Here is a 10,735-nt window from a genome sequence, read left to right on the forward strand (position 1 = left end):
GCCCGGACTTGTGCAGAAGCAGGATCAGCCATATACCGCTGTATCCTGCGCCCAAGTCTACCGGCGCCGATTTCAAATGTACTCAGACTTGTCTCCTCTCCCACTATGGACAGGAAGCGAAAAGATACAAATTTGCATAATGAGCAGGCAGTATAAGAAGACAACGTCCACAAAAGTACCTCAGTTAATATAAAAGATGACTCGGACACCAAATGATGCTCAAAATAATTTTTAATCTTAAACCACGGAAGGGTTGGTCGTAGGGGTGCTGTCCTGACTCCTGAAAAAGATGTTAACATAAGTAATTTTGGTCTTTCCCAGGATGTCTATCAGGACAGCACCCCTCTTTTGAGATTATAAACAAGATATGCTCTAGAGTGGGACAACAGCTTGCAGAATTTTCTCCCAGAATATAAGTCAGCACTTTCCAACACAAGTCTATAATGCTTCATGAATTTGTTGTGGCTTAACCAGGCAGCTGCTCTGCAAATCTGTTCAATCGAGGCTCCTGCCCCTATTTGCCCATATTGAAAGCCTTCTGGTAGAATGTGCTCTGATTGAAGATAACCGTTTTCTCTCCGATTGGTAAGCTGAGGAAATAGCCTGTTTTATCCATTGTGCCAAGGTACTCTTGGAAGCTTGATTACCTTGGAACTTTCCCGCAAACAGAACCAGCATAGCATCTGTTTTCCTCCAGGATTTAGTTCTCTCCAAATAGTGAACACCACAATGTCTAACGTCCAGACAGTGAAGGCGCTTCTTGTTATTAGAAGGACTGTCACAAAAGGAGGGCAGATACATTTCCTGTGACCTATGGAAAGTGGAAACCACTTTAGGAAGGAAAAGTAACATCCAAACGTAATGCAATTCTATCCTCTGACATCATGCAATATGGCTCTTTAATCGAAAGTCCCTGTAGTTCACTCACTCTTCTCACTGAAGTGATGGCTAAAAGAAAGGCTCTTTTCAAAGATAAGAATTTATTCAAAATCTGTTCCAAAGGTCCAAACGTAAGATCACACATGGCTTGTAGCACACAGTGTAAGTCCCAAGAAGAAACTCTAGACCTCACTACTGGTCGCAATCTTTTTCATACTTGGGGGAGAACACGTACAAAGTTGGGCCAAATTCTTTTCAAGAACACCACTAAGGCCTCGTTCACATTGCGTTCCGATTGTGTTAGCGTTGGATTTTTTTAAAGTGATTTTTTCTCCCTTCCCATCGATTTCTGTTCGTTGGACATTTTTGTTAAGCGTTTTTGCAGACCGATTACTTTTTTTTTTTTCTCACTTCCTGACGTTAGTCAGGAAGTGAACTCTTTGATCCGGAAATCAATACAATGTATTCTTAAAAATGCAAACGCCATCGCTGCACAAAGCGATTGAGGGTTTGTGAGGCGTTTTTTCTATACCTTCCATTGTAGCAAAATCGCCCCAAAAATGGTCCATGCAGCGCTTCTGAGCGTAAAGTGGACGGATCTCCCTAATCTGAACTAGGATAGCATGGTGTAAGCTATTTCAGGGCGATTTTGGAAAAAAAATAAATAAATAAAAATAGGCCTCCAGTGTGAACGAGCCCTTAGAGCAGATGTTTGAACCTTCAAACTGCATATACGAAGACCCTTCCGAAACCCAGACTGAAGAAATTCTAGGACAGAAGCAGATGAATGAGCATTCAAGGTATATTTGCTGTCACAAGCCCCCTAATGGCCGGACTGCCCAATGCCCCTCAGTCGGTTTCAGCACACAGACCATGCAATCTGTGGTCGCAATCAGTGCGCAGAAACCACTGGGATTTTGGCAGCAGACCGACTAGAAGGGAGCCTGTGAGTTACGGTAATAGAAATTACACACTATTTCAGGTTATAACTGCCACCACCTCTGTTACCATGGGACAGAGGAACCCACTGACTGGCTGACTCTAGACCTGCAAATAGAAAACTGTTAAAACACACTATTTTATCTAGCTTGAACCGACTAGCGAAGGGAGCGTTCAGATGCCAAAGGATTCACCACACACGTACAATTCAAAAGCTACCACCACCTGTGAGGCAGCACAGGACTGTAAATATTTTAGCACACTGCGAACACTAAGTTAACCCTTAGTGGTATGCAGGGATCAGCACCAGACCTGTTTATCTGTGCCCGTTTCCAGCATACGCGTTATAAATACAGGATACTCTAGAACACAAGGTAACGGTTTCGGAGGAGTCAGTACAATTGTGTATGTTCAGCAACAGGTCATTACCGCTAATCGATTTTTAAACGTTTAACAACAACAATGCATTACACACATTTATACAGATTAACACAAACACATAGCTAAAAATAAAAGGAATAAAAAGTAGAAAGTTGTTCCTTTAGTTATGGCTAAGCAGTCCACTTGGAGGATAAAGAAAAAGAGTCCGGTTTAAATAAGGCATTAATGACAAAGAGTCCTTGGAACAATGCATGCATCCGGTCCTTCTGTGGAACGCATGCTCGAAGCTCTTCTTTAGCAGATGAAATGATGAAAGACAAGGCGGGCCATTCGGGCCCCGGATTTATACAATCTTAGAATTGGGGCTAGATTACCTCCAAACTAGGTGGGGGGGAGGGCGGAGCTACCTCCTGGTCAGCAAAAAGGCAGGATTTCTGTGCAAGCGTAAAATGACAATTTGCCAACAACCTGCGCCATTTCTGTCTGGATTGGCGCACAGCGAATCCGAGGGCAGGTTCGCAACCTGTGGCCGATGTGTGATCCAGGACACCAAATACCGTTAGATTAGCATGTGTGGTTGGCTAGTGGCACATAGCTCTCTTTCCCTAGCAGCTGTACCCCTATAGCTTGGATGAGCTATCAGGCTGATTTTTAGGAACCAGAAAATATATTTGTCTTTTGTCTGCGATAATCACATCTTGAATTAATAAATGAAATTGGTCTATTGTCTGTTCTCAGTTTTGGAGGGAACCTCTTATCTCTGCTAGTTCTATCTGGTTTTTGGGAGAGGGGCTGTGGGCAGCAAATGGTCCTCTGCAGGAGGTCCAGCCACGTGTGACATTTCTCTCCCTACCTAGCACGACGTGGGGTGAAGGGAATGTACTCTGCAGGAGAGAGGGAAGGGAAGACATTGTGGTACATTTACACAGGACTGACTGTAATGGGCTGGGCTATTACAAAAGTCTATGTCTATGCACGACTTTCCATAATGTTCATCACAGTGGTAATCACCTAGTTTGAAAAACCTCTTAACTTCAGAGAGATTCCCATTCAAGAGCCAAGCCGCTAGGGCAAATTTCTGAGGGTTCGGTGCAAAACTCCTGCCTGGGATAGAAGATCCATCCTGGGAGGCAGAAAATAAGGACCCTGTACAGTCGTAGTATTTTCGAAAACCATGGCCTCTTCGGCCAATGGGGCGCTACAAATATCACTTGTGCTGATTCCCGTTCCAATTTCCAAAGTGCCTTTGCCATTATGTTGAATGGTGGGAACGCATAAAGGAGTCCCTTCGGCCAGGGTACTTCCAGTGCATCCAGCTGCGATAGCGGGGATGATGGGTGTAGAGAGAAGAATGTCTTTACATTTGTATTTTGAGGAGAGGCAAAAAGATCCACTAATGGTTGACACCAAAGAGCTACTAGCTGGTAAAATACTTCATTATTGAGAGACCATTCTGCTTCTGTGCAAGGAAAACGACTTAGATGATCTGCTAAAGAATTTAGAGAACCTTTTATATGTAATGCCGAAATTGTCAGCAGATTGGACTCTAATATCTCTAGAGAGATTCCTCAATTCTCTTACTCTTGTACCTCCTTGCTTTTGGATGCAAGATACTGTCACCATATTGGCCTCAATTCACTAAGCTTTATCAAACGTTTGATAATTTACTTCATGGGTAAAATCTAATTTTGAATTCACTAAGGTGTTATACATTTGTCTAATGTTTTATCGATAAAACATTCGACAAATATATAACACCTTAGTGAATTCAAAATTAGATTTTACCCATGAAGTAAATTATCAAACGTTTGATAAAGCTTAGTGAATTGAGGCCAATGTCTGAAAGAAAAGTTACATGCAACCCCCTCAGAACTGGCAGTAACTCCAAAAGTGATAGTTTTACTGCTAGAAGCTCCCTGAAATTGGAAGATTTTGCCGGAATCTCTGGAGACCATTGTCCCTGTACCTGTAGATTGTCTAGATGGGCTCCCCAACCCCAAAGACTGGCATCTGTATAAATCTTCTTTGGAGAAGGAGGATTCCAAAGGCGACCCTGATTCAGGTTCTCTGTTTGCTCCCACCACAGGAGGGAAGAGACTACATAAGGTGGAAGCGAATAACACCGGTCCAGGGAGTTCTTGGACTTGTCCCAGATATCCAGGAACCATTCCTGAATAATGCGAGTGTGCAACTGGGCCCAGACTATACCTGGTATTGTTGAAGTCAAGAGCCCCAACAGGGATAGAGTATCTCTCCTTTCCTCCTGAATGTTTGCACTCTCTGAATCAGGCCCAATTGCTTGTCCTCTGGAAGAAAAAAAACATTTCGTTTACTGCTTCCACCCAGAAGCCCAGGAATCTCACCTGTGTGGGAATTAGCATGGACTTGTAATTGATTAGCCATCCCAAATGAGAAAGGTAATAAATGTTAATATCTATATGGCTCAAAAGGGTTTGCGTGGAATTTGCTAGGATCAATAAGTCATCCAGATAAGGTATGATATGTATTGTCTGCAGATGTAGAAAAGCTGTAATTTCCACCATAATTTTGGTAAAAATTTGGGGGGCAGATGAAATTCCAAAAGGTAGAGCCCAATATTGATAGTGGAGTGTCGAATCCCCTACTTTCACAGCAAATCTTAGGAATTTTTGAAATGCTGGGTGGATTGGTACATGCAAGCACGCATCCTGTAAATCCAAAGTCGCCATGTAAGCGTTCTTTGGGATCAGGCTTTTTACTGTGAAAATAGTCTCCATACGGAATTTCTTTTTTAGGATGAAAGGGTTTAACTGTGAGATTTTAAATCATCCTGTACTTTCCCAAGGGTTTTTTGATCATGAATACCCTGGAATAAAATCCCTTTCAATACTGGGATCTTGGAACATTTTGTTCTAGTAGAGAGTTTACTGACTCCAGCAGTGCTGATGCTTTTCCTCTGTCTTTGGGAAGACCTGTCAAGACAAATTTTGTTGGGGACAGGAGAACTCTATTTTGTACCGTCTCTATTAGATCCAGAATAAAGGCATTTGTTGTAACATTCTTCCATAGCTGGCTGTACGACAGTCTCCCCCCAACCTGTGCCCCGTCACTTATTTTCTTTGGGATTTGTGGTGGTTGGTTTGTTAAACAGAAAGGTTTTTTTGACTTTGATGAATTGTAGACCCACCTTCTTTTGGATTGCTGGGATTTGTTATCCTTAGGGTTAAATTACGTTTTCCCCTGGTCATTTTTCTGAAAGGGCTGTTTTTTTTTCCTTTTATCAGGAAATTTCTTTCCTTTTCCCGAGAATCTCTCTAGGATTGCCTCGAAACCTTTGCCGAATAAAAGGAGCCTGCAACAGACAATAATACAAATGACATGCTATTAGCCCCGATATAAGCTCTCTGAATGCAGCCATCATAAGGCTAATAGTAAACATTGCCCAGTACTTTTTATTTAACAAAAGACCGTTTTAGTGTGGACAGACTGCGGCAATGCTCACAATTAGCCGTCTGTCCGTCCACAACGTTTACCTGTCAAGCAGCATTGAGCCGGATCTATGGGTGCCACGGGCGCAGCGGGTGAGGCTTCTGTCTGCTCCATGCCGACCCGCCGAGTGTTCCAGCAGCTTGGAACCAAATTGCGCCGGGATGCCAACGAAACTCCGCCTATAAGCGGAACCAGTAGTACGCCATCTCTGCTGCGCCCGCCCTGCTCAAACAGGGCGAGAAATGCGCCTGCGCAGTAGTCCGTTCAGGACGCCGTCAGAGCAGGGGATCCGCCAGCACTGCACGCCAACTCCACCGATGCAGCATGCCGCCAATCAAGGATGCATGAACCTACTGCCTTCTCGAACGGGATAGCTCCCCACGCAGTCCCACCGGCAGATCAAGGGAGAGAGGCAAAAAGAAAAATCGATGGAGGAGACAGAAACCAACAGGTAACTCTGCCTCGTGACGTGTTGTCTCCTTCAGGTGGGAAACAACTAAACTGAGGAGGCTGGATTAGGAGAAGGATATATAGGGGCCAATTAATTTGAATGTGATTTGTTTCCTTTGGGGGCGGAGCAGGCTTCCTCTAGTATACAGCCTTCCTGGAGGAGGAGGAGGAGGAGGAGGAGATGTTAAAAAGGGGTGTAGAGGTTTTAAGATGCGCTATTAGTAGGCAACTGAAGAGTAATTGGCTGCATGGTTGAGTTGCCAGAAGAAAGCCATTACTAATGTCACACAAAAAAAGCCTGCTTAAAATATGTACAACAGCACTGAAACTAGAATCAAATCTTCTGGAATAAAAGTCATTTGGAGTAGGACTGGTGGATATATAAGAATGGTATAAATCTGGGGATCTTAGGGGCGTGCTAGTTCTTTTCCCTTTCTTTATTTCTGTTCTTTCTTGTCTATTATCTTTTATCTTCTAGCTATTTTTTTTCATGCTGTCACTTCAACTCTTGTGGTTGAGGTCTCTCAGACATTGAGTACAAGCACTAGCGTTGCAACTAAAGGGGCCCATACACTGGACGATTTTAGCCATCGATCGATACTATAGAATCGATCAGAAATCGATTCTATCAAATTCCCCATTCGATCTGACAGGATGGAAGATCTAGGTCGATCTGCTGCTGGCAGCAGATTGATGGCCCATAGAGTCGCATTGGATCTAATGTTCCAATAATGCATTTAGATCGATTTTCAATAGATTTCAGAATGAAATCTATTGGAAATCTGTTCCTAGTGTGTGGCACACATCAGATAGAATCCTGTCAGATTCGGTGTATGGCCACCTTAACAGTGTATATCCTCTGTTCTCAGGGTTGGTCTAATAGCTCGTAATTTACTGCTGTATGCTTGTTTACATTGTACTTCCCAGTTTCGACAATCTGTTATGTACACGGTATCTGTTTGACTTCCTTTGTAAGTGTCTTTGTACCTTTGATATGTTTTGATAAAACAAAAATTTAAATATACGGTCACAACCATAAACACTATGGGTCTATTATAAAAAGTACATCATCCCTACTGTGTAGCATGGTAGTGGATCTGAGATGTTTTTAAAGGACAACTGAAGCAAGAGGGATATGAAGGCTGCCATATTTATTTCCTATAGGCAATACCAGTTGCCTGGCTATTCTGCTGATCCTCTGCCTCTAATACTTTTAGACATAGCCCCTGAACAAGCATATGTACATCAGATGTTTCTGACATTGTTGCCAGATCTGACAAGATTAGCTGCATGCTTGTTACTGGTCTTATTCAGACACTACTGCAGCCAAATAGATCAGCAGGGCTACCAGGCAACTGGTATTTTTCAAAAGGAAACAAATATGGCAGCCTCCATATTCTTCTTCAGTTGTCCTTTAACCGCTGAATTTGGTTAGAGTTGATGGCAAGATGAATGCAGCAGGTTATCAAAGAAAACTAAGACAATTCGCAATCATATCATATGGGTCATACTTGTACTTTCCAACATAACAATGAGCCCAAGCACAAGACCAAATTCACTGATGTGCAGTACCTGTTGCTGTACATACCTGTTGCTGTAATATCAACTGGCATCTTATCTATGCAAATCAAAGCCAGTGCAAACTAGCTGAAACATGCCTTACCTTGATTCACTTGTCAGTGTTCCCAAAAAGATCTGTTTACCATTCCTTGCTTCCAAGTGGACCTCCACTTTACTGTCACTGGAAATCCCAGACCAATCCCCTGCACTAAATAGTAACAGCTGGGATGGGATAGATGACAGAGGAGCAGATAGCTGGATGGAGTTTTCACTTGGAGACAATCTGGAAAAAAAAATCCACAGAATAAAATACAACAAAATACTTTCTCATCTTTCACCAATGCATGTAAACTTTGTGACAATCGGGTATATTTCTTTTGACACAAGCTATCGTGTGATCTAGTCAAAGCACAATTATATGCTGGCAACAAACAGATTCTTCAAATACCATTTTTTTTTTTGCACTGAAAATAGCCGAACTAAAAATCTAAACCAATCATAAAAACCCAACATTCAGAACCAGGAAGAAGGAAAAAAAAAAAAAAAGTCATGATTGATAAAAGTTTTCGAATACAACCAATTAGGTTTTTGACTAGTTGGCTGTAATGATGGGAATACACGGTTCATTTTTGAGCCATTTAGATGGCTCGATAGATAATTTCCATGGCAAGGAAATGAACAGCGCTACTTAAAAACAGACAAGTGCCTACCTGCAAAAGAGTGCAAGCCCCACTTGTGGGATAAAATACACACCTAGCATACACATGCCCTGTCTACCACTGGAGGATGTTGGTTTCCTGTAACAGCTTGCATGCAACCTATTAAGTACTCGTCCCTCCCACTGAGAAGAAGTCAATCCTCCATGGGAGGGGACCTAACACTAACTAAATCCTAACCTATGTATATGCATAGCCTGGGTGCAGCTAATCAAGTAAATTCTAAAATTGCGCAAAAGGTGGATCAGCGCATCACCAGGCCGCCTCCGAATGGCCTCAAATCAGAGGTGCGCCGAGCCCCCCCAGAAACTGCAAACGCACCTTGAACCCAAACGGAAGCTCTGCATATACACCAAAAGCAAAGCTGTTAAGTGGGAGCAGCTGCCCAAAAATGAATTAAATTAGTACATGGCAAGGAATTGAACAGCGCTACTTAAAAACACACAAGTACCTACCTGCAAAAGAGTGCAAGCCCCACTTGTGGGGTCGAATACACACCGAGCATACACATGACCTGTCTACCACTGGAGGATGTAGGCTTCCGTAACAGCTTGTATGCAAACTATTAAGTACTCGTCCCTCCCATTGAGAAGAAGTCTATTTTTAAGTAGCGTTCAAGGTGCGTTTGCAGTTTCTGGGGGGGGCTCAGCGCACCTCTGATTCGAGGCCATTTGGAGGCGGCCTAGTGATGCGCTGATCCACCTTTTGCGCAATTTTCGAATTTACTTGATTAGCCGCACCCAGGCTATGCATATACATAGGTTAGGATTTAGTTAGTGTTAGGCCCCTCCCATGGAGGATCGACTTCTTCGCAGTGGGAGGGACGAGTACTTAATAGGTTGCATGCAAGCTGTTACAGGAAACCAACATCCTCCAGTGGTAGACAGGGCATGTATATGCTAGGTGTGTATTTTATCCCACAAGTGGGGCTTGAACTCTTTTGCAGGTAGGCACTTGTCTGTTTTTAAGTAGCGCTGTTCATTTCCTTGCCATGTACTAATTTAATTCATTTTTGGGCAGCTGCTCCCACTTAACAGCTTTGCTTTTGGTGTATATGCAGAGCTTCCGTTTGGGTTCAAGGTGCGTTTGCAGTTTCTGGGGGGGCTCAGCGCACCTATGATTCGAGGCCATTCGGAGGCGGCCTGGTAATGCGCTGATCCACCTTTTGCGCGATAGATAATATCAGACATGCCCGATCTCCCGCTCGATTTGTGATAGAAGTGAATGGAAAAAGCTAAGAAAAGCGAGCGGAAGATAAGAAGATAGACTGCAGAATCGATCTGCAAACTGCCCAACTGACACGACTGAAGGCAGATTACCAAGGCCGATAGCAGGCGAATGGAGGCACCCGGGAGGACGGCGAGGGAGGCAACAGTGGTCATGTGGCTGCACGAAGCCCTAGGTAAGTATGCATTATTTTAGAGCCACATTCACAGTGGTGCAGTGCGGCATAACAGCCACTTTGTAATACGACGTTCACAGTACAGCGGGTGCGTTGCAGTATATAACGCAGTGCAGAATGGTAACGCAGCAAAAGACAAGTATACTATTCATTGGACTATATGCAATGCACAGGTAACATGCATTCATGCAACAGCCACTGTGAACAAAGCCGACTGCAGGCAAGTAAACATATCCCCTATGGCCATTGAAACCCAAGGAATGCCCTCCAGCCACAGATCTCGATTCTCTGTGCTCAGCTCTGTTTATGTCGTGCGTCTCTCAACTGGATAACCTGCTCTGTTGGCAATAAGCAACAAACTACACCGTTTTCATAGAATACAGGATTTACAATCTATGTACGTAACGTGGACAAAGGAAAATAGAGACATCCACTTTAGTATGGAAAAACTAAATCGATGATCCTGCTAAATAAGTCAGGAGTCCCGTCCCGTGTATCAACATTTGAGCATATTAGCGATCAACATGCCTTGCAGGCTCATGAAGATCTGCTGACAACCTACACATACAGAAGACAACACTTCGTCATTACCGATGTAGTTTCACAGGTGGCTCCCGAGGATCACCCAAGAAGTAAAACTCCGGTATTGCCTCCATATTCTCCTAGATCCACACCACTCTACCTAAACTCACTTCCCGCCAGATTACAAACTACCGCGTTCTGAAATGCCCGCAAAAAGGGAAACCACGCCCGCACCAATCAAATTCACGTCTTTTACTTTCACTCCGCCCATACGAACATTTCTGCCACACAGATGACTTCTAGCCACGCCTCATGTTTGCGACGTGGTATGATAATGCTGAGTGAGAACAGTGCTCTCTACGTCAGAGTTATGCGAAATGCGATATACAGTACGGGAGAATGGAGGAGCGGCACTGTA

The 10,735-nt window shown here is 43.5% G+C and overlaps 1 protein-coding gene across 1 annotated transcript in view; it reads right to left on the bottom strand.

The window, feature by feature from the left end:
* Positions 1–10,505, bottom strand: part of LOC137537575 (rab9 effector protein with kelch motifs-like) — a 61,511-nt gene extending 51,006 nt beyond the window's left edge. Inside the window, exons 1-2 of the mRNA XM_068259446.1 lie at positions 10,387–10,505; positions 7,781–7,960 (exon numbers count right to left, since the gene is read on the bottom strand). Coding sequence (XP_068115547.1) covers positions 7,781–7,960; positions 10,387–10,451 — 245 coding nt within the window. The 5' untranslated portion in view covers positions 10,452–10,505. The remainder of the gene's footprint in view (positions 1–7,780; positions 7,961–10,386) is intronic.
* Between the last annotated feature and the right edge of the window lie 230 nt (positions 10,506–10,735).

The sequence above is a fragment of the Hyperolius riggenbachi genome, chromosome 11 (genome assembly GCF_040937935.1).
Source record: "Hyperolius riggenbachi isolate aHypRig1 chromosome 11, aHypRig1.pri, whole genome shotgun sequence".
In the NCBI taxonomy this organism is placed as follows: domain Eukaryota; kingdom Metazoa; phylum Chordata; class Amphibia; order Anura; family Hyperoliidae; genus Hyperolius; species Hyperolius riggenbachi.